This window comes from Aotus nancymaae, unplaced genomic scaffold (genome assembly GCF_030222135.1).
Source record: "Aotus nancymaae isolate 86718 unplaced genomic scaffold, 86718_ANA_hifiasm-v0.15.2.pri h1tg000025l, whole genome shotgun sequence".
NCBI lineage: Eukaryota > Metazoa > Chordata > Mammalia > Primates > Aotidae > Aotus > Aotus nancymaae.
The window spans coordinates 14,142,314-14,166,879 of NW_026988438.1; the positions used below are offsets into that span (position 1 = coordinate 14,142,314).

General features: G+C 38.8%; 1 protein-coding gene across 2 annotated transcripts in view; it reads left to right on the forward strand.

The window, feature by feature from the left end:
* SLC25A13 (solute carrier family 25 member 13) overlaps nucleotides 1–24,566 on the forward strand; it is a 205,200-nt gene that overhangs the window by 74,287 nt on the left and 106,347 nt on the right. Inside the window, exon 4 of one of the 2 annotated variants that reach the window (XM_012450767.2) lies at nucleotides 8,314–8,429. The exons of the other annotated variant lie outside the window; for it this stretch is intronic. Coding sequence (XP_012306190.1) covers nucleotides 8,314–8,429 — 116 coding nt within the window. The remainder of the gene's footprint in view (nucleotides 1–8,313; nucleotides 8,430–24,566) is intronic. 2 annotated transcript variants of the gene reach the window in all.

Below are 24,566 nucleotides of genomic sequence, written 5' to 3' on the forward strand. Positions count from 1 at the left end.
TAAATATTTCTTATCAGACTTAAGGTATAATGAGGCACGTCCAACCCCCACTTCCTGTCATGGGCAGAAACAATATTTTAGGTTAAATTTTAAGAGTCCCCTGGCACCACGCACAGTGGCTCACGCCTATAATCCCAGCACTTTGGGAGGCCAAGGTGGGTGGATCACCTGATGTCAGGAGTTCAAGATCAGCCTGACCAACATGGAGAAACCCCATGTGTCTACTAAAATACAAAAGAATTAGTTGGGCCTGGTGGTATATGCTTGTAATCCCAGTTACTCTGGAGGCGGAGGCAGGAGATAGGAGAATCACTTGAACCCAGGAGGCGGAGGTTGCGGTGAGCAGAGATCATGCCATTACACTCCAGCCTTGTCAACAAGAGCAAAACTCCATCTTAAAAAAAAAAAAAAAAAAAAAAAAAAAGAGTGCTCTGGCCAAGAAGGAAGTCCACTAAAGGACCTTAGAATTTTATTTTTGGTTTACAGTTTGGTTACCTGAATAATATGTATTTGCAAGGACTATGGGTGGGAAAGAGAAGAGCTGTAAAAGCCAAAAGCTATTAAAAGATGTTAAAAATCATGGACCAAAGCTCTTTGGATAAATTGGTGATCACAGGAGAGCCCAGTTCCAGATTTTTCTTAACACCCACCTATACTTAAATATGGGTGGTCTGATGGTTAGAAACTCTTGTAATTGGATATTACTTTCATCTCTGCCACTGACCTTGGACAATTGATTGACTTCTGTTGTAACACACAGAACAAGGTTATAAGGAGAAGTTATTTTTGTGAAGTGCTCTTGTGGTTAGGAACCTTCGTAAAAGTGGTAATTGGATTTTGATGGTACACTGTCTACAACCAAACTTCCCGAAGTATGAACAGACCAATTCTTATGTGCTGTTGCTTAAACTTTCGTAGCCACAGAGTTGGCCTGGAGATAGGAGCCAGGCAGGGAATGAAAGGGTGACCACATGGGGTCTAAACCTTTGCTGAGCAAGAATAAACAAGAGCAGAGAGGAAGAGAAAAACTGGAGGTTATCCGTTAGTGTGATTCTTTCAGATCCTTCGTTTCTTTTTTCAATTTTGCCTTCCTCTCCCCAAATCTCTTATATAGTCCTCCTGCCACTTCTAAGTTGAGGACTTTGCTATTTTGTTTCATACGAATTTTTATTTTTCTTATTATAAGAACAGTGCAGTATGTATATTATTGAACAGATTAGAAAATATGGGCAAGCAGGAAATAAACGCTTAAATTGTTAACAATTTAACCACCTAGAGGTGATACCCACTGCCGACACTTTGGTGTGCATCCTTCAGACTTTGTGTGTGTGCAAAATATTATTGTCCATTTTTAAGAAACATAATTTTCTACACATCTTTGTGTAAATGATCTTTTACTTAATATCATGGATTTGTTTGTAACACTTTTTAGTGGTTGGATAGTATCTGCATATGAATATTCTTTATTCAGTCTGTCACATATTGCTGTATATTGAGGTTGTTTGTACTTTTTTCACTGTTACCAGCAGTGCAGGATGAACATCCCTGTAGATTAAAAGTTTAAAGTTTGAACGCATTCATGGAAAAAAAATTTTTGTTTTTTGAGATGAGTCTTGCTCTGTTGCTAGGCTGGAGTGCAATGGAGCGATCTTGGCTCACTGCAACCTCCGCCTCCCAGAGTCAGATGATTCTCCTGCCTCAGCCTTTAGCTGGGACTACAGGCGTGTGCTACCACACCTGGCTAATTTTTTGTATTTTTACTAGAGATGGGGTTTCACTGTGTTAGCCAGGATGGTCTCGATCTCCTGACCTTGTGATCTGCCTGACCAGCCTCCCAAAGTATTGAGATTACAGGCCTAAGCCACTGCGCCTGGCCTCATGAGTTGTTTTTTAGGATAAACTCCTAGAAGTGGGATTGTGGTGGTCAAGGAGTAAAGAGGTGGTTTTTTGTTTGTTTGTTTTTAACCGCTTCTTGTTGAGCAGGGCTAACCCATAGCTACCCAGAGTGGGCATAAAGACATTTTTGAGATTCTTGCTGTGTTGTCTAATTGTCCTCTGGAGATGCTGCACTGTGCACCCCCAGCCCTTGATATAAAGAGCCTTTCTTTCTTTCTCATTCAGACTTTCCTAGATTCTACCCTGGATTCTACCACCACATCTCAACTCTGGTCTCTTCCCCTTCCAGTTCATTTAACAGTCCTCTGTCAGATTAAATGTTCTAATGCACAAATTAATCATATCACTAAAAATATCAGGTCTACCATCACAGGACCTCATCCATCACAGGACCTCATGATCAGGATGTGAGCAAATTAGTGATTTTTTTTTCCTTCCTTTCTTCCTTCCTTGCTTGCTTGCTTTCTTCCCTTTCTTTCTTCCCTCCTCTCCTCCCCTCCCCTCCCCTCTCCTTCCCTCCTCCCTCTCTTCCTTCCTTCCTTACTTCCATAGATGGTGTCTCACTTTGTAGCTCAGGCTGGAATGCAGTGGTACAATCATAGCTCACTGTAGTCTTCAACTCCTGGACTCAAATGATCTTCCTGCCTTAGCCTCCCAAAGTGCTGGAATTACAGACATGAGCTGCCACACCCAGCCTGGGCACTGTATTTTCTATTTTAGTTTTTCTCCAGCAAATATGCATTTCTTCTGATTTTTCATCTCTGGTCTTCCTTCCTTGGTTCCTGGCTTACCTTCTGCCCCTTTGGACCACCAGATCTGGGGAACAGAGATTGTGTCCCTAGAACTGCCCTCTGCCCAGCATGTAGAGTAGGCACTGAAGTCAAACTGCAGTTGGTGGACTCTCCTCCCCCATCTCCCATCTTCACTTGATCCGTCTCACTTTTATTGCAAGACTGATCTCATGTTCAGTGAACACATCTTCCCTCTGATGTCATGTGTTCCAAATTTCAGTAAGGCTTTCTCCATCTCCTCCTTTCACTCAATATGACAGTAATCTTTCCCTCCTCTGAATTCATTGAGTCGTTTATTTATAGTTATTTTATGTTACTTAACCCTTTTTCCATAATATCATAATTTTCAGTCTGCATTCTCTATTATATTTCAAATATCTCCAAGCTAAGTGCTGTCCCTTGCAAAGTTGGCGGAGGAGGGACATAAAGTTATGCTACAGTGAAGAAGCACCATCATCGTTTTGGTATATATCTTGTAGTATCTTTCCTCATATGTGATAGATGATTAATCTTTACATTGTTGTAAGCATAGCATACACCTACAATTCACTTTTCAACCCTTTCCTCTTTGGCCCAGTATTTTATAGTTCTGTGCAGTGCTTTGGCTATTTTATTATTACCTGGACTAAAAAGGAGTTATAAAGTTGCTAATGTTATAAATGGCTTCCAGAAGGAGAAAGCAACTCTAGTCCTTTGTTAAACAAAAATGACTTGCTTACAAAAAATATCTGGTAGCATCAGAACCATGAAATAGAGTAGTTAGAAATCTACCCTCCCCTAATCTCTGAGTGGTATAGCCCTGTGAAAATGTGACTTGTACATTTGCTTTCATGTTACCTGACCCATGTTCTATCAGTTCCTGCAGATGAGTGTGGTGTCAAATACTGTTCCTTAGATTCTAGTCATAGAGTTAATCAGAGCTGTGTAATTCATTTTAAAGGGAATCTTACATTGTCAAAGAAGTTCTGGGAGTTGTGGGTGGAAAAGGAACTAAGTGAGTTCACCAGCCAGATCTGAACTTGATTAAGCTTGAATTCTTTGTTGTAACTTATGCTAATACTCATTAAATCTGTAGAGCAAGACGGAAGTACTGTTTGTTCAAAAAATACATATATAAACATTTTTTAGGTATAATGCTGTAAAGGAATATAGTACTATATAATTATTCTGATGGCCTTCTAGTTAGATTACCTTGAAAATCCAAAATGATCTTGGTGAACAATAATACATTATGATTTCATAGTTCATCTATATACTTCCTGCATAGATGTATAATAGTCGTATCTAACAGGATTACCAAATTACATACCTTTTGGTATCAATAACATGGCTAAAATACCAGAGTATTTATTGGCCATTTTCAGTTATGAAATGTTGACATTGCCAGACAAGGGGATATATATATCCCTTTATAAGCCTTGCATATGTATATAGTCTGTCATATATATATATATATATATATATATATATATATATGTCTTTCTTTATATAAGTCTTTGATATATATATATAAAATATATATTATATATATATATAAATATATAAATATATATAAAATATAAATATATAAATATATATAAAAATATAAATATATATATATTTATATATATAAATATATATATAAATATATATTATATATATATATATAAAATATATATATATATATATATATTAAGGCTTTCTTTATTCAGACCATGAAACCAAAAACATCCCTTTTCTAGGTAATGCATACTGTGATCCTATTTAATGAACCTAATGTCTGTACAGGGGTAATTAAGCAAATATGATTGGTTTCTGCCTCAACAAATGGCCAGCAAGCTCCCCTGGAGAGCACCAGCACTGTGTGGCTGCGTGGCTGTGGGTGCCTGCTCAGCAGGGCTATGGGGATATGAGGAGGCGTGGTGACTGGGAAGTAAAGGTCCAGAAACACATTTATCCTCTGTCCCACTTTAGAAGTCTAGAATGTGGCAGGCCTGCTGGTGAATTCCTCAAGGTCTTCTTTTATTAGAGCATGTCTTAAGAGGAAAAGGAAACAGCTCTAAATGAAATGCTTGTGGGTACTTTTATTTGCAGCTTTAAGTAACTTTTCTTTAAAAACTGCCTGATACGTTTCCAATCTTGGCCTCTATATAAGTTTCTTCAGGCTGACATAACAAAGTACTCTACCGCAAACTGGGAAGCTTAAAAAAAAAACAACAGATTAGTTGTTCCAAGTTCTGGAGGCTAGACATCCAAGGTGGAAGTTCAGCAGGGTTGGTTTCTTCTGAGGGCTGTGAGGGAGAATCTGTTCCCTGCCTCTTTCCTGTCGTCTGGTGGTGGGCGGGCAACCTGTGCTCCTTGGCTTGAAGAAGCATCACCCTGATCTCTGCCTTCATCTTCACTTGGTTTTCTCCTCGTGCTGCATGTCTGTTTTTCAACTTCTCTCTTTTATAAAGACTCCAGTCATATCAGATTAGGTGCTTGCCCTACTCCACTATAATCTCATCTTAACTAGTTCCATTTGCAGCCATCCTATTTCCAAATAAGGTGACATTCTGAGGTTCTAGGGGTTGGGATTTTAGGGGACAGGGGACACAGTTCTGCCCATACCAGCATCTCTCTTTATTCCATTCAGTCTCTTTTGGCTTCTGACTGGACCCTGTTCTGTATGTCCCACTGGTACCTCAAATTTAACACAGTCACAATTGGTTACATTCTCCCATAGGTCCCTTCTTTCCAGTTCTTCCTTTTTTTTCTTTTTTCTTCTTTACCTTTGGTGATGGTATCATCATTCCACTCAGTTATCCAAGTTGGAAATCTTGGGAGCATCCTGGCCTGTTTCCTTGGCCCTGGCCTCCGACATCCAGTCCTAACCAGGTTTTGTGATTTCTGCCTCCACTGTATTTCTCTAACTTTCCCCTGCTTCCATTCCTAGGGCTCTCACTCAGGTTTAGAGCCCTACGATCCCTGGCTGTCAGGCTGTTTCCCACATCTCTTCTCTCCTTTCAATTCATCTTCCACATCAGTTCTTTTCCTAAAACAAAGCTTTGAACCTGACATTTCTTAATCCAGAAATCTTGAGTAATTTTTAACTGTCTGAAAAAAAAGATTCTGTTGCTTGGCCCTTAAGGTCCATACCAGGTGGCTGACATCTTGCTCACGGCCCTCTTTTGCTCCTCATAACCTGCTAGATGGAGAATTGGTAACTCCAACATCCTTCTCCAAACACAGCACATCCATTTGTTTTCACCTCTGTACTTTGCTTCTCTAGTGTAGAAGGTCCTCTCTCTACTCTTCCCTCCTCTCTCCATTGTCACCAACCGAAAGTGGGTCTATTTGCCTACCCACAATGGAAAACCAAACACAAAGCACCAGGTTTTTGCAGCAAGAAAGGTTTATTGCCAGGGAGCTGAATAAGGAGACAGATGTCAGGCTCAAATTTAACTTTCTCTACCAGCCTTATAGCCATAGATTAAGGGAGAGCTTCTGAGTGTGCAGTTTAGGTGTTGAATTGAAACGGGGTTTGGAAAGTGTCTTGGGCATGCACTGGTGCCTTTACATGCTGCTTCATGGGTTACACCTTTGGGAAATGGTGGCATTAGCATGAATTGAGGGTGAGTTTTCAACCCTCTGATGTCAAAACGCTACTCACCGTGAGAGGAAGTCTATTCTGCACAGACTCTAGTCAGCCATGTTGGCTCCAACCAGCCTCCATCTGTCAGCCAATTTTGTGGCAAATGGCGAGAACTATAACAAATGGTTTTCTTCTCCACTGTTCTGCAAGACAAGCTCAATACATTTTTGTTACTTACCAAATTCTCTAACCCTGTGGGGCATGGTTTCACCATCTTCCCACAGCAGTTGGAATTCTACCCAGGTTAAAAGGAAGCTGGGAGACCTGGTTTTCAGGCCAAAATTTAGAAGCCAATTGTTTTGCCTAACCCAGGTCATTAACTTTTTCCAGTTTCTGTTTTTTCACAAGTAAAACGAGGAGGTTGAAATAGATAATCTCTACGATCTTTTTAGCTTTAAAATTTGTTCTTCAAAACCATGCCTCCATGAAGCAGTCCCTAACTCTTCTAGGCAGAGTAGTTCACCCCTTTTATGCCCCTTAGTGCTTTATTATTATTGTTATTATTACAATTAACTCTTAATTTCTAGTGGTTATGTGTACTCATGACTGTTTCCCCTTCCTCCTTACAGATGGTAAACTCCTTGAGTTCAGCCAGGAATGCTTGACTCCTATTTGCTTCTCTTCCTGCCTCTGTCTTCCCCTGGTCTTCCTTATACAGAGAGTCTTGGTGAGAGAGACCTTAGTAGAGGATAAAATGTCCTCAGGAAGTATTCTCTGGGAACAGATGCTTTTCCTGAGTGTTCCCAGGCATTGAGAAGGATGTGTTTTGGATGGTTAATGATACAGAGATGTTATAGTGAATACACTGAGTTTTTTCCTTTCTTTGTAGCATTATCGTAATTGGGTGACATTCTGGGACACAGCTAAGTTCACTTTGTAACAGTTTTTATAAAAATGTGTTTTCTCTGTAGGTTGTTTAGAAGTAACTAGGTTTTCTGTGAAAGGTATAAAAAGCATTCTTATTTTCTTCTTCCTTCTATATCCTGAGACTTGGAGTATCTCAATGTATTATTAAAGTATTTAGATACTTAAAGTAACAGTTGTTAAAAATATATATAGGAAAGCGTTAGGGACCCATTTCCTCTTTGAAAGTCAAACGTCCTTGGACTCTGATGTTCTTCCTAAAGCTTATATTTGACCCACATTTTGACCTTCAGAAAGTTAAAGTCACTCCTTTTTCCTAAAGAAGAATGACCAGTCCCTTTTCTTGCTTCAAGCCCACCTCTGGTCCTATATTTCTAATCTAATTTTACCTTGTTCTTTTATGCACTCCACTGTCCGGACAAAATCTGTCACTCATAATTTTCCTTATATACTCCTTAGCTTTCTTGCATTAGCCTTCTGCTTGAAATGCCTTCTTGTACACTCATTACTGCATATCCAAATTGTACTCATTTTTTAAGGTTTAGCTCAAATGCCATTTCTGCCACAAAACTTTCTGTTACTATACTAGCTCTTGTTTTATGATGTGTCCTTCCTGTATACGCTAGTCTATTTCTAGATTAGTGCTATCTGCCTCACCAGACTACAAGTTCCTTGGGGTCGTGTTTCATGTGTCATTTATCTGTATTTCTCCTGTAAATATTGGTAATGAATCAATATCTGTGAACCATTTTTGCATGGTGTATAAAGATACTAATGAATAACAAAGTTGCTCTCTTTTGCTATTAGGCAGTCACATCTTAGCCTAAAGTATCTAATTCTTTAATTATAGAACCCAAAAACATGCCTGAAGGAATATTAAAACATATATGATTCTGGATAAAACAGTTACATTTGAAATTATAATGTATTTAGTGTGTCACTACATGGTCAATGCTGTCATGTCTTTTAGATTCTGTGCATTATTATTTCCATCCACTATATGTAAAAGTGAATGCTAAATGTTTCTACGTTTTCAGGTTTGAATTCTGTGTTTTGGCAGTGATATTTTTTCCCTCAGTGTATGTTTGTGTATGCTTCTGTTTTCTGCATGTTGCTGACTTTATGCTTTGTGTTTATTTTATGTTGCAGATTAATATCTTTTCAAGAATTTGTTGCCTTTGAATCTGTCCTGTGTGCCCCTGATGCTTTGTTTATGGTAGCCTTTCAGCTGTTTGACAAAGCTGGCAAAGGAGAAGTAACTTTTGGTAAGGAGCACGATTCTGTGCACATCTATGTACGTGTGGACTTGTGTGAGCGTTTTCTTTCTTTTTTCTAGGAACGAAATAAAGTATATGGTAATGCTTTTCAGAAGTTAGTATATCCCTTTTAGTGAAGATACTTCAGTGTTTAGGGGCTCCAGTTCAAATGTCTTCCTATTTGAAAAAAAGTAAACTTCTGGCTTAGTAGTTTTGGTACTCTGATTTAGTTTTAAGGTGAGGGAGAGTGGCCCTGTTTTCGTAGACGTACCATGTGAGAAGCCAGGCAGGACTTCTCGTTCTTCCCTGCACCATCAGTAGTGCTTTCCATGGATAGAACAAAGAAGTGAATAAACTGCCTACAAACAGAAGTTACTGATGTACCCTGTACTTCGTGTCTTCACCTTGTTCCCGTGGAGTATTTCACGGCCAGGGCCGTTACGCAAGATGGTGGTTCAGGATGGTACATGAAGGACCTTGTTCTAAACAACACACCCCCTCTCCGCCACCGATGTGCTGGCGGTGCCTTCTCTGCTGTGGCCCTCTTTATTTTGCAAGGCACAAACATCATCATGGGGATTAGCTACAAAGCTGCAGAAAACCCTGATGTTTTTCAGATATTAGAAGAAACGGAAGACTTGGAAGTGGTGGGACAGTGGTAAGTTATTTTTTAAAAATAAACTGGCTACTGAGGACAGATTTAACAGAAAGTACCGTGTTTCCCTTGGACTCTGCGGTGGCGAGCATATGTTATCTCTTCATGCAAATCTGCAGTAACGTTGCTCATGAAGAATTTTGGAGCCCTTTAGGCATGTGGATTGTGCTTTCATGAGAGATCGCTTTAGTTTTAAGATTAGGGAGAATGTGGCATGACTGTTTTCAAAGTCATAGAACATGAGAGCCAGACAAGAGCTTTGCTTGCCTTGTGCCTGACACTTGCCCATTTTAAGTGTCTTTATTCATAGTTTCCGATTCATCCAGACCATTAGGACTTGTCTTATTTGATGTATTGTGGGGAATATACAGATGTGGGAAAAATACAGATGGTGCAAGAGAGAGTGTTGCTTCCGGAATCAGATAAGCTTAGCTCCTTCCAGCTCTGCTGCTTTTGTCTCTGAGCCAAGTTAGTGATCCTCTCCAGTCCTCATGTATCCTATCAAGAAATGAAGGTAATAATTACATAAAGTATTGGTAAGATAGTTTAATAGATTTATTGTGCCAAACTGCTTCGCCATTCCATCATACTCATTTGGCATGACAGAATTAAAGGTTAAATCATCTTGAGCAAAGGCAAACCATTATATATTTGCCTGGTTTTGTTTCTAGAAGATCAGATGCTTTCCATTAACACTTCATAAGGATTATTTAGTGTGTACATATCCTTAGATGAAATTTATTTCCATCACCCAATTCCTCTTAGCACCACTGCAACCAAAACTTTTCAGTGGAATACCAATTAGAAAAAAAGTTCCCATTAATATCTTCAAGTAATGAGTCAGCAGCTAGCTCATGGTGTTATTGATTAACCCCGGGGAAGCGAGTTTGGTAACAGTGTTTCCTTGGGATGAACGGAGGAAAGCCTGTGAGTGCAAGCATGTGCAACACAGGTATGTTCTGTCTTATCTTCCTGCTTTCCCCAGCAAGTTTGGATATGAGGAATGGAAGAGAGCTCAGTTAGAGATGAGAGGACTGAAAAATGGGCTGCAGGTATTTCTTTGAAACAGATCCATTTTCCCTTCATACATGTGAAGTGGCAAGGGATATTGGTAACACCGGGTTTACCACTGGTCCTGGAAAGACATAGGAGACTTCCACTATTCCAGGGTAAAGTCTGTTAGTGTCATTAAAAGAAAATGATGTGTGAAGATGCAGGATGTAGGAAACAAGAGCTATCTAAATTGTAGAAGGCATAGTTGAATAAGAATTTTGTTTCTGCTTCTTGCTAGCTGAAGGACAAGTCATTTAAACCCTCTGAGCTTTATTTTCCTCATCTATAAAATTGGGGTAATAACTACCTTACAGGACTATGTAAGTATTAAAAGATCCACTGCATAAAGAGGTGCTATCTGGAAAACCAAGACCTTTATACGAATAATGATACTAAAAGAAATAGCCTAAAAGAAGAAAGGATCTTCTAATTTTTTTTTCCATTTTTGTATTTTGGGAAGCCCTTTATTTTTTAATTATTGCATTTTTTTAAACCCAAGTTCTGGGGTACATGTGCAGGTTTATTATATAGGTATGTGTCACAGGGGTTTGTTGTACAAATTATTTCATTACCCAGATATTAAGCCTAGTACCCATTAATTACCTTTCCTGATCCTTTCCCTCCTCCCACCCTCCACCCTCTACTAGGCCCCAATGTCTGTTGTTCCTGTGTCCATGTGTTCTCATCACTTAGCTCCCATATGTAAATGAGAACATTTGGTTTTTGATTTTTTGTTCCCACATTAGTTTGCTCAGGATAATGGCCTCCAGCTCCATCCATGCTCCTGCAGAGGACATGATCTCGTTGTTTTGTTTGTTTGTTTTTTGGTTTTTGTTTTTGAGATGGAGTCTTGCTCTTTCGCCAGGCTGGAGTGTAGTGCCACCATCTCAGCTAACTGCAACCTCCATCTCCCAGGTTCAAGCAATCCCCCTGCCTCAGCCTCCTGAGTAACTGGGAGTACAGGCATGCACCACCATACCCAGCTAATTTTTTGTATTTTAGTAGAGATGGGGTTTCACAGTGTTGGCCAGGTTGGTCTCGATCTCCTGATCTCGTGATCTGCCCTCCTCGGTGTAAGGCCAGTCGCCTCGCTGGGAGCTCGGATGCACACCGCCCCCCTTTTTTTCCCTAGAGCTCGGACATGTCCACCCCCTTGCACAGCCTAGCCTTCCCTTAAAAAAACCCTGCCAGTATGCAAACGAAGTCTTGTAACTCTACCAATAGCAGTCAAGTCCTGTATGCAAACAAAGGCTTGTAACCCTACCCAATAGCAGTCCTGTCTTACCCACACCCTGCTCTCCCACAACCAATCGAACGCCTCCACTCCCTATAAAACCCCACATCTGAGAGGAGTCCATGCGACTTCTCCAGCCCCCTTCTGTTGGACCGCAGAACCTCTCCCGGGAGCCGAATAAATCCTTCGCATTGGATCCTCTTGTGCTGGCCTCAGTTTCTTCCTTTTAAACTCGGCAAGAACTTAACAAACCTTACACTCAGTCTCCCGAAGTGTTGGGATTACAGGCATGAGCCACGACACTCGGCTTATCTCATTTTTTAATGACTGCATAGTATTCCACGGTATATATGTACCACATTTTCTTTATCCAGTCTATCATTGATGAACATTTAGGTTGCTGCCATGTCTTTGCGATTGTGAATAGTGCTGCAGTGAACAGAGGTGTGCATGTGTTTTTATGACAGAATGTTTATATTCCTTTGGGTACATACCCAGTAATGGGATTGTGGGTTGAAGGTCTTTGAGGAATCGCCACAGTGTATTCCACAGTGGTTGAACTAATTTACACTCCCACCGGCAGTATATAAGCTTTCCTTTTTCTCTGCAACTTTGCTAGCACCAATTATTTTTTGACTTCTTAATAGCAGCCATTCTGACTAGTATGAGATAGTATCTCATTGTAGTTTGATAGTATCTCATTGTAGTTTTGATTTGCGTTTCTCTAATTATCAGTGATGTTGAGCTTTTTTCCATATGATTCTTGGCCGCATATGTCTTCTTATGAAAATGGCTGTTAATGTCCTTTGCCCACTTTTTTTTTAGATGGAGTCTCGCTCTGTCACTCAGACTGGAATCAGGTGGCACGATCTCAGCCCACTGCAACCTCCACCTCCTGGGTTCAAGCAATTCTCCTGTCTCAGCCTCCCAAATGGCTGGGACTATAGGCACATGCCACCACATCCAGCTAGTTTTGTATTTTTAGTAGAGATGGGGTTTTACCATATTGGTCAGGATGGTCTCAAATTTCTGACCTCAGGTGATCCACCCTCCTTGGCCTCCCAAAGTGCTGGGATTATAGGCATGAACCACTGCACCCGGCCTTTTGCCCACTTTTTAATGGGGTTGTATTTTTCATGTAAGTTTGTTTAAGATACTTACAGTTGCTGGATATTGGGCCTTTGTCAGATGCATAGTTTGTAAAAATTTTCTCCCATTCTGTAGGTTTTCTGTTTATTCTGTTGATAGTTTCTTTTGCTGTGTAGAATGCACTTTAGTTAATTAGATCCCATTTGTCAATTTTTGTTGTTACTACAATTGCTTTTGGCATCTTTGTCATGAAGTCTTTGCCTGTTTCACTGGCCAGAGTGGTATGGCCTAGATTGTCTTCCAAGATTATAGTTTTGAATTTTATATTTAAATCTTTTTAGTTTTTTAGATGGAATCTCCCTCTGTTGCTCAGGCTAGAATGCAGTGGTGTGATCTTGGCTCATTGCAACCTCTAGGCAGAGGTTCAAGCGATTCTTGTGCCTCGGTCTCCCAAGTAGCTGGAAATGTAGGCATGTGCCACCATGCTTGGCTAATTTTTGTATTTTTTGGTAGAGATGCGGTCTTACCATGTTGGCCAGGATGGTCTTGAACTCCTGACCTTAATCGAGCCACCCACTTTGGCCTCCCAAAGTGTTGGAATTACAGGAGTGAACTATCATGCCTGGCCACATTTAAGTCTTTAATCCATCTTGAGTTGAAGTTTGTATATGGCATAAGAAGGGTTCCGTTTCAGTCTTCTGCATATGGCTAACCAATTAACCCAGCATCATTTATTGAATACAGAATCCTTTCCCATTGCTTGTTTTTGTCAACTTTGTTGAAGATCAGTTAGTTGCAGGTGTGTGGCCTTCTGGTCTCTCCATTCTGTTCCATTGATCTTTCTGTGGTTTTGTATTAGTACCACGCTATTTAGGCTACTGTAGCCCTGTAGTACAGATTGAAGTCAGGTAGTGTGATGCCTCAAGCTTTTTTCTTTTTGCTTAGGATTGCCTTGGCTATTTGGGTTATTTTTAGGTCCATATGATTTTTTTTTTTTTTTTTGAGACAGAGTCTCGCTGTTGTTGCCTAGGCTAGTGTGCAATGGCATGATCTCAGCTCACCATAACCTCTGCCTTCCAGGTTCAAGTGATTCTCCTGCCTTAGCTTCCTGAATAGCTGGGATTACAGGCATCTGCCACCATGCCCAGCTAATTTTTTGTATTTTTAGTAGAGATGGGATTTCATTACATTGGTCAGGCTAGTCTCAAACTCCTGACCTCAGGCGATACATCCGCCTCGGCCTCCCAAAGTGCTGGGATTACAGGAGTGAGCCACCGCGCCCGGGCCTTAGGTCCACATGAATTTTAAAGAGTATTTTTCTAGTCTGTGAAGAATATCATTGGTAGTTTGATAAGAATAGCATTGAATCTATAAATTGCTTTGGGCAGTATGGCCATTTTAATGATACTGATTTTGCTTGTTCATGAGTGTGGAATGTTTTTCCATTTGTTTGTGTATTCTTTGATTTCTTTGAGCAGTGTTCTGTAGTTCTCTTTGTAGAGGTCTTTCATCTCCCTGGTTAGCTGTGTTCCTAGGTATTTTATTCTTTTTGTGACAATTGTGAATTGGATTGCATTCCCGATTTGGCTTGTAGTGTGACTGTTGTTGGTGTATAGGGATGCTAGTAATTTTTGTACATTGATTTGGTATCCTGAGACATTGCTGAAGTTGTTTATCAGCTTAAGGAGTTTTTGGGCAGTGACTATGGGGTTTTCTGTTAATAGATACAGGATCAATTTAACTGCAAATGGGTAGTTTGACTTCCTCTCTTCCTATTTGAATGGACTTTATTTCTTTCTCTTACCTAATTGTTTTATCCAGGTCTTCCAATACTGTGTTGAATCGGAGTGCTAAGAGAGGGCATCCTTATCTTGTCCAATAAGAGACAGGAAGCCCTGATTTCAAGGAGCTAATATTCTGGTTTTGTCTTTAGTTGTGTATGACTGTTGTAGAAGAATGTACAACTCCTCCAGCAATACCCTGCCTTTCACAGGTAATTTATTCTAGGGTTCTCCAGTCTACAAAACAACACGTTGTATATATGCCCTGTATGCATGTATGATGAGCCAGTGGGAATCTTCACTCTGTTGGTATCGTAAAATGTAGCCTGGATTTTCTGAGCCATTACTCCTGACTTAAGGTTAAACTGAATAGGAAATGCCTAGGTCTAAGATACCAAAAAGACCATCAGTTTGCAAATTAATAGCTGACTTCTAACATTTTTTATAGGGTTGGTTGGGTTCATTAAATGTAGGTGGTGTGAGTAGCAGTCTTTCGCCTAAGTAAACAAAATCTTATAGGGGGGCGTGGCAGCCTAGGGAGTATTTTGACAGCAGGTACCTTTAGAAGAAGCTAGCAACAAGTACATTTTCCAGGAAACTCCTCACAGAGTTGAAGATATCAAAAACAAACAACCTGGAGTAGGACAGGAAAGAAGACTTACATTGTCAACCTTAACCTGGCTAGCTGGCCATATGAGGCTGTAAACCCAATGGCAATCTTACCTCTACTTACTTCCTTAGCTCCTTATAAATCCTTCAGCTAAGAATGACTCTTTAGTATTTTAAAAGTTTGTCTACCTTAATGTGTATCTTTGGGAGGAATAGACATGGAATGGCAATTGAAAGCAGGGTGTCTTTGTTAGTTCCCAGATTGGCTCAGTCAATTGTGATGATCATGGGTGAACATTCTTTCTACACTCTACAGAGGTTCACCTGTGGCCTTTCCATGGTCTGCAGGGAAGACCAGAGGGTGATCTGGGCTCACTGCAGCCTCAACATCCCTGACTCAAGCTATCCTCCTACCTTAGCGTCCCGAGTAGCTGGGACTACGGTTGGCACCACCATGTCGTGCTAACTTTATTTTTATTTTTGTAGAAATGAGTTTCACTGTGTTGCCCAGGCTCATCTCAAACTCCTGGGCTCAAGCAGTCCTCCCACCTTGGCTTCCCAAGATGTTGGGATTACAGGCATGAGCCACTGCACACTGGGCTATTCCTGAGATCAAATCTGTATGACTTGGCTCCCAATTGGCCATCGGATGAGAGGAAGGGGTCAAAGGAAAGGAAGAGGGACCAGGTAGTAGCTACTGGTCTTGTTCTGTTCCCAAGACATGTGGTTTTACATAATCTCATGAGAGAAGTAAGATAACCACTATCTTATCTTTAAATACATGCTAACCTCTGGGCTAAGTACTTTTTGCATAGCTTAGTATTTAATTATTGTAGTCTAGAAGGTCTATACTATTATAATTCTCATTTTCTGAAGAGGGATTAGGCATGGGGAGGTTGTGTAAGTGGCCACAGACATAGTGTTGTCATGGTGGTGTGGGGACAGCAGCCCGAGCCGGGCTGACTGTTCTTCACTGTGCAACACTGCCTCCCTCTGGTGTGGATACTCACGCTTTTGGGTAAGCCTGTCATAATCCAGAGAGGTGTCACTTAGCCCATTGTGGTCTCAGTCTGTATCAGACATTAGAAGGATTTAATAGTTTTCATGAAGTAAAGAACAATAGGAAAATGCATTAGTTAAAATTTTATTTCACTGTGGTGGAAAGTAATTATAAGAAAGAGAATGTAACTGGAAAATTTGCCTTGGTTCCACCTATCTGGATAATTTGTTGAGATGCACATGATGTGGGTTTTACCCAGAAAAGCTTCACACACACACACACACACACACACACACACACACACACACACACTTTTTGAGGTGGAGTCTTGCTCTGTCACCCAGGCTGGATCAGTGGCGCGATCTCAACTCACTGCAACCTCCACCTCCCGAGTTCAAGCAAGTCTCCTGCCTTGGCCTCTTGAGTGGCTGAGACTACAGGCACATGTCACCAAGCCTGGCTAATTTTTTTTTTTTTTCAGTAGAGACAGGGTTTCAGCATTTTGGCCAAGATGATCTCTATCTCCTGACCTCATGATCCACCCGCCTTGGCCTCAAAGTTTTGGGATTACAGGCATGAGCCACCACGCCTGGCCAAGCTTTATATTTTGATATGAACAGAATTCTGAATGGAGGAGAAAATCACAGGATGTTAGGGAGGGGTGAGGAGATGGTCTGTGTACAGGTTGAGGATAGAGGGGAACCATAGTAGAGGAGGCCCTTGATTGAGGGGTGTAGCTTAAGAGACCTGAGTGCTTGGGGGATCAGTTGTCAGGGCACCAATGACAGGGCCAGGCCCTTGAGCAAGATTAGTTATTTCATATGAGAAGCAATTAGGAGTTACCGCAAGGTCTTTGGAGAACAGGGATAGGATCAGAATCATGCTTGGAAGAGATGATTTTTGTTGAGTTGATTAGAGTGGGACAAAGCCAGAGGCACCATGCCAGTGATCATTGTTCAGGCTTCACAGTATCTATGTGAAGCCCGTGGATAGTCATCCCACTTTGTGAGTGGAGGAGCTGAAAGTCAAGTTTTGGAAGTACTTACCTGTTGTGTGAGTAGGTTGGTACAGACATGTTGTGAATGATACTTTTTCAGACACTTTCCTATTACTCTATTTCTTATTTAATGTTGCAAGGGGAGCAAAGCATTTCCACTGTGGGTTTTAAGAAAGAGTACCTGTGTGGATATGTGGGTGTGTTTAATGAAACTGTTGATCTGAAATATTTGGCATATATACCAGTGATCCATCTTACGATGCTAATTTAAGACACTACCTATTCCTACTTACTGGTTTTTCTTCAGTTGTTGTACTCTAGTAGACCACACTAGTCGCCTAGCTCCACAGTAGCAGAGAGCTTGAATACTACTTTTGTCTGAGGAAAGTCACAATTAGACCCCCTGAAAATTCAAAGTGTGTTCTATACAATGCCAGTTTCTTAGGTTAAACTCTAAAATGTTTTCTTGCCTTATGCTATTACATGTTTTTCTCTTCCTTTGACTTTTTAATTACTTTTTTAGTGCACTGAACAAAATTTCATGAATATGTTTTTCATGCAATTTTAAAGTTATCCTTAATACGTGAGTGTAACCCAATTTCATTATCCAAGTGTTGGTAGTAATGACGGTGTATGCATGTTTATGTTCTGCAGTTTTTAATTGAACTTTAAAGTCAAGAGTTCTCAATTCTTTGCCTAAATAAATATCAGGGAGTCTGTGAATGGCTATGATTGTTTGTAATATTTTGTCTAAATGAGCATTTTTTTTTCTGGGGAAAAATAGCAAATCTCGCAGAGGTCAGTGACCTGCCCTTTAAAGATAAAAGCTGCTTTTTATAGAGGGGCAGTTGAACTAGTGGACATATATCTTATTTAATATTTTTACAGCATTGCTGTTGAACACATTGATTGTAGGATAGTTTATATATGACTTGAAAATGTAATGATAATCAGTTTTTGGATGCCTTTTCATTTTGGATATATGAAGAAGCAAAATGTATCAGACTACCATATATAATACAAGAGACAGATTGGAAAATACATTTTTCTGTAACTGAAGTAAATGTAGAGTAACTAATGAATTATCAAAAATACAGAAATTGCTGTTTGGTTGGCTGGCTAGTGAGTCCTCTGATTCTCATAAAGACCAAAATGGAAGAAACTAGTCTACACCCAATGCTACATTGGGAGGCCTGGACTGGCTCACCATTGCAGTTCTGCCAGTTAGCATGGAGTCCAAAAGGAACTGGTCCAGTCTTGCCCTTTATTGGAAATGACAGTGGCTTTTTGTCCTTTAATCTTCACTGTTGAAATATACTGTAAGTTTAGTTACTATAGAGGAATGTTTCCTGTTTCTGTTAATAAGTGGCGTGTGAAAAAGGACTCTCCTAAAAGAGAATCATAAAGCTTAAAACTTTTAGTTTATTAAGGCTCTGAGAAGTCCTGTGGAAAAATAAATCTACTTAACTTTGTTTAAATTGGAGTTTAGCAAACTTACTATGTTCGTACCAACTTTTCTTTTGTGTCTGTCCCACTAAACAAAACCCACAGGCCCAGGGCGATTTCTAAGCTAGTTAATTCTTAATTCTAAGCTAGTCCTCAGTTAGTTAATTCTGTGACGTGGATGTTATTGTTTGGAGGGACCCTTTCTGAGTTCAAGTTAGATTGTATCCAGGAACACCTGCTATGATGAAATTGGTGTGCTTTGGGAAAATGAGTAGTCTAGATAACATTAGGAAATGCGTGGAAACATCTACTCAGTCATTTAGATTCAGGTTGCAGAGAATGACGGGAGTTAAAAGTATGGAAATGAGAAGTTTTGAAGTTAAGTACTCAAATTTAATATTAAATATATAAAGCTAGAGGAGTGCTAGTATTGGACTGGAAGAGGGCAGACTTTACCCATCATTTTTAAGCTTGCTGGAAAGGAATGTCATTTGTTACTATCTTTGTAATACACTTGGAAAATGAAATATTCAAAAAGATAGCTGAAGGGGGAAATGGTGAAGAATCAGAGGAAGCATAACTTGGGGAAAGTTCTTTATTAATATTGGTTCTGATTTTGGTGTTTCACAAAAATAATGTGTTATTTTGGTGAAAGAAAAATATTGCCCTACATTAGACTTTATTTTATAAGAGGTGAAGAGGGCGCTGAGTATATTCTCTTATACACCCTCACATTCCAAATAGAGAGTAAGAATTTCGAGTAAGAACAGTGTGAGTTTTGAAAGTAAATAACGTCGATGTTGATAAGAACTGTGGCATGCCTGAGTACTGAGTATCTTTTCAGAGATCCTAGACACTGTTCAGAAACTGTTCCAGTTCATTGGGTCAAAAATCCACTATTTACGAAAAGCTAAATATGGATTTGCACGATTGACCATAATGGCTTCAATTTTGAAAGATAGTAGTATCAGAGAGCACTTCCAGTTGGTGGGATAATTTAAGAATCGCCCATGCTCAAATGGCTAAAATATTGCACTTTTTGCTACTTCATCACTACATTTTAAAAATAGGGACGGGGGAAAAAAGGCAGACCTGTTGAGAAGGTGGAAGAATGTCAGTTGGAGAGTAAATCACAATAACCATGTGATGCCACTCCTTAGTTAACTACTGCCTGAAGGTTAACTGTTCCTTAGCAGACTGGCAGTGTGTGGAGAGGCCGGACTGGGGGCTGCTGCCCCTGTGTGTGCATGTGCACCTGTGTGTGTGTGCATGTGTGAGTGTGTTTGCATCTGTGACTGTGTGTGTGCATGTTCGTGTGCATGCATGATGAAGGGTGACGAGAACTTGTGAATAGGAAAGAAGGTGTAGAGAACAGAAAGCTAACAGAAAATCCTAAAACTTAGAGCCCTAGGAAAATTTGACTATTTTAAACTGTACTGTTCATTTTAAAATAGTAAAATTATACCATTCTTCTTTCAGTATAAGAGAGAGATAAAAATACAGTTTTTCTAAATTGGAAAATTTGCTGTAATCTTGCTAATGACTGATTTCTTCTAACAGTTGCAAGGCAATTTTTGCTCTGATAGGTTGATAAAGGAAACAAAATCAAGAACATATTGGAAGTTCTCAGAGAAAATTACAGTTTAGGTATATGTTGGGGGTGGATACTTAGACATTTTAATTGAAATAAAACAGCTTTATACTAATATGGGATCACTGTGGGTGTACATTTGTAGTACATCTGCTCTTGAAGCATTTAAGTAGGGTTAAATGTATGTTAATGCTTTTGCAAGAAAATTTTTGATAACATCCGTCTAAGGAAACAGGCTCAGGAAATAGTTTTTTAAAAAGAATATAGATATTATATTTGCATTTAGAGAGTGAATTAGGACTCTGTAATACTTTAAGAATTTTAAAGTGTTGTATTCTCTAGTAGTAATGAAAGTTAATAATTAACACACAACAGATGATTAAAGCAAGCTTACACATCTGCAGAGTGACCACAGTCTGCTGTATGCCTCTAAACACCATTTTAATTGACCTACTTTTGATATTATGAAAGGCTAATAATGATTTATTCTACCCAGTTGAAAATACTTTTTCTAGCAGATAGATTGGAAACATCTCAGTTGGCCCCTCTGTTGATTTAGTTAGTGCGTGTGACAGATAGTTAATATCTTATGCTAAATACCTGCCAGCCTTGAGCCATTTTTTTGTTTTGTTGTTGTTGACTCACAGTCACTGCAATGACTTAAATAGTGTATAAATCTTGAGAATTGATGGATCTGTCAGATTATAGAGGAGGAGGGATTCTTATCAATGAGGCAGATCACGGGTTCTTATTGTAATAGTGTATAATGTTGGTTACAACTGTGGACTCCCTGGCTCTGTCTCAAATCTATTGATTCAGAATTTTTGGGTGTGGGGCTTGGGAATGTGTTTTAAACAAGCTCTCCAAGGGAACATAGTTCATACTTCAGTTGAACAATGGCTGGGTATACTTTATGGCTTTCTTTCATGGATGAGGAAATAGGCCCAGAGGGGAAAATGTGACTAGTTTCATAAGAATCACAACTTTGTCTTCTGGCACTAGAAGGACAGGATTCTTTTCTGAATGCTACATGAGCTCAAATCAGGTTGGTTCCATCCCTAAGTACAGAACTGGAAGAGTTTTAAATTAGCCCTAATTTTTACATACACCAACACCACTTATGACTTTAGTGTAATATTTGGCTCAGCTTGGCTGTATGTGTGCTTATTTTTTGAAAGATACTTATCACCATTGTACTACATGTTCAGAATAATAATAATAAAAAAGTTTACAGGGTCTTACAGAGAACTCAATTTTAATGTGAAGTACGTATGCTCTACTTACTATGTTTTAATGGCAACCATTTTCCACCTAGAAGTTTCTTGAGCGACTCTGAATTGTAGCCAGAATGCTTTCCTCTTCAGACCCTTAGCTGTGATTAATGTAAAAAGGCACTTGTCAGAAGGGTTTGAAATGGTAACCTTGATATTGGAGCATATGGCAGTAGAGATAGGTCTGCATCCACTTACTCCATTATGTTGTTTAAAGTACGAGTTCAACAATTTGTCTTTTGCTCCCTGCTTAAAAGATGATGCCCATAGAAGCTGGTTGTTAACCATATCAGCAGGATGGAATATTACTTCCCTTAGAGGAAAACCACAACTTTCTTTGAGGAGTTAGCATGCATTAGAAAAAGCATGAAACTGTTCAGAGATAAAGCGCTGGGCTGTTCAGCAGTCCTCTCTTTGCCTCCAAGAGGGGTTACTTTCATGTTTAACACAAACATCCCTTTTGTGTTTATGGTATTAACAGAATTTTAAAAATCCATGAGAAAGAGAGAGATTATGGTTTAGTGTTTGAAATAATATAGCTTGATGAATCTTTTTTATTTTAATGGGTAACTCTTTTTCATAGATACATTGCTTCAAAAGTGAATCTTTTAGAAATTAAAGTGCATTAATTAAGTTATTCTGTATGGAAACAAAAACATGGAAAGTTAAAATTTGCATAAGTGAAGACCTTGATGATTTCAGATTATAGTGTGGTGGAGGTTAAGGAATAAGAGTCCATAGAATTTGTAAAAACAAATTCAGTCTAACCACTTAATGGCATATGCAAGTAATTTGCCAATTAAATATTTCTAGTGTCTGAACAATCTTCAGAGAGGTTCTTAATCTTTCTTAATTTTATACTTTAAGAAACATAATGGAAAATTACTTAGTTTTTGATCACTTTTCATTCAAAATTTTAGTATATGAGCTCAAGGAAGGATGGATTTTAAATATTTGAGGAAAATTATTGCTTTTTGAGAAATTAAAAGCTGTGATACTTCCAAATCACACTGTGCTCATTTAAAAAATAGTATTTGTAAATATTTGGTGCCCAGATAATGATTTTCATTATAATTAAGACTTTACATTTTGGAGTTTTATGATTTTGATGGTCACCTACTATGTTTAGAACATTGTACCTAGATATGCTTAGCTCCAGAACAACTGTCTAAGATAGAATTTTAAAGATGGAGGAAATTGAGTCAGAGTAAGTCATTTGCCCAGTGTTACTCATTAGTAAGAGGCATATGTCTGACAGTTCCAGGTTTGTTTTTTTTAAAGGAAAGCTTTACTGAGATATAATTTACCCATTTAAAGTATATAATTCAATGGTTTTTAATATATTCACAGATCTGTACAATTATCACCACGTTCAATTTTAGAACATTTTCATCACCCCAACAAGAAACCCCATACCACACCTTCACAGTCACCACCCCCTTCCATCCAGTCCCTCCATCCCCTGGCATTTGTTAATCTGTTTTTGTCCATATGTATTTGTCTATTCTAGACATTTCATATAAATGGAATCATAAAATGTGGGCTTTCATGATTAGCTTCTTTTACTTAGCATAATGTTTACTTAGCATAAGGCTCATCCATGATGTAGCACATATGTTATCACTTTTTATTGGTAAATAATATTTTACTGTATAGATCTAGATAGTCACATTTTGTTTATTAATCAGCTAACAGGCACATGAGTTGTTCCCAGTCCTTGGTTATAATGAATAGTGTTGCTGTGAGCATTCACGTATGTGAGTTTGCATGGACATATGTTTTCATTTCTCTTAAGTATATACCCGATAGTAGAACTGCTGTGTCATATGATAATTCTATGTTGAACTTTTTGAGGAACTGCCAGACTATTTTCCAAAGTGGCCACACCATTTTATTAAATATATTCCCACCAGCAGTGTGTGAGGGTTGCAGTTCCTTCGTATCCTCACCAACACTTCTTATTATCTTTTTTTGATGATAGCCATTATAGTAGGGTGAAGTAGTTATCTCATCATGGTTTTGATTTTCACCTCCCTAATGGTTAATGATGTTTAGCCTCTTTTCATGTACCTCTTGGCAATTTGTATGCTGTCTTTGGAGAAATATTCAGATCCTTTGCCCATTTTTAAATTGGTTTATTTATCCTTTTATTGTATTGTGAGAGTTCTGTGTGGTACTAGATAAGGAACTAGAGTTCCTTATCAGATATATGATTTGGAAAGTTTTTCTCCCAGTCTATAGGCTGTTTCATCTCTTTCTTTTCTTTTTCTCTTTTTTATTTTAAGTTCAGGGCTACATGTGCAGGTTCATTATATAGGTAAACTCATGTCATGGGGGTTTGTTGTACAAATTATTTCATCACCCAGATATTAAGCCTAGTACCCATTAGTTATTTTTCCTGATCCTCTCCCTCCTCCCACCCTTTACCCTCTGGTAGGCTTCAGTGTCTTTTGTTCTCCTCAGTGTGTCCACGTGTTCTCATAATTTAGGTCTTACTTAAAGAGAGAACATGAGATATTTGGTTTTCTGTTCTTGCATTAGTTTGCTTAGGATAACAGCCTCCAGCTCCATCCACATTCCTGCAAAGGACATGATCTCATTCTTTTTTATGACTGCATAGTACTCCATTATATATATATATATATATATATATATATATATATATATATATATATACACACACACATACCACATTTTCTTTATCCACTCTATCATTGATGGGCATTTAGGTTGATTCCACCTCTTTGCTATTGTGAATACTGATGCAATGAATGCACACATGCATGTGTCTTTATAACAGAATGATGTATATGCCTTTGAGTATATACCCAGTAATGAGATTACTGGATTAAATGATATTTCTGTTTTTAGGTTTTTGAGGAATTGCCACACTGACTTCCACAGTGGTTGAACTAATTTATACTCCCACCAACAGTACATAAGCATTCCTTTTTCTCTGTAACCTCACCAGCATCTGTTTTTTTTTGACTTTTTAATAATAGCCATTTTGAATGGTGTGAGATGGTATCTCATTATGTTTTAACACTTTATTAATGGTATCCTTGGAATACAAAGTTTTAAATTTTGATGAAGTACAATTTTTTTTTTATTCTGTTGCTTGTAGTTTTGGTATCAGATAAACCATTTCCTAATCTAACATCACAAAAATTATGTCTATATTTCTTCTAAAATTTTCTTGAAAATGTGCCTATATTTCTTCTAAAACTATTCACAGTTTTATAGTTAGGTCTTTTATCCATTTTGAGTTAACTTTTGTATACAGGGTGAGATAGGAGCCCAACTTCATTATTTTGCATATGGACATTGTCCCAGCACCAGTCTTTTCTTACTATCTTGTTACCTTTGTTGGAAGTCAATTGACTATAAATGTGAGGGTTAATTTTTTGACTCTCAATTTCA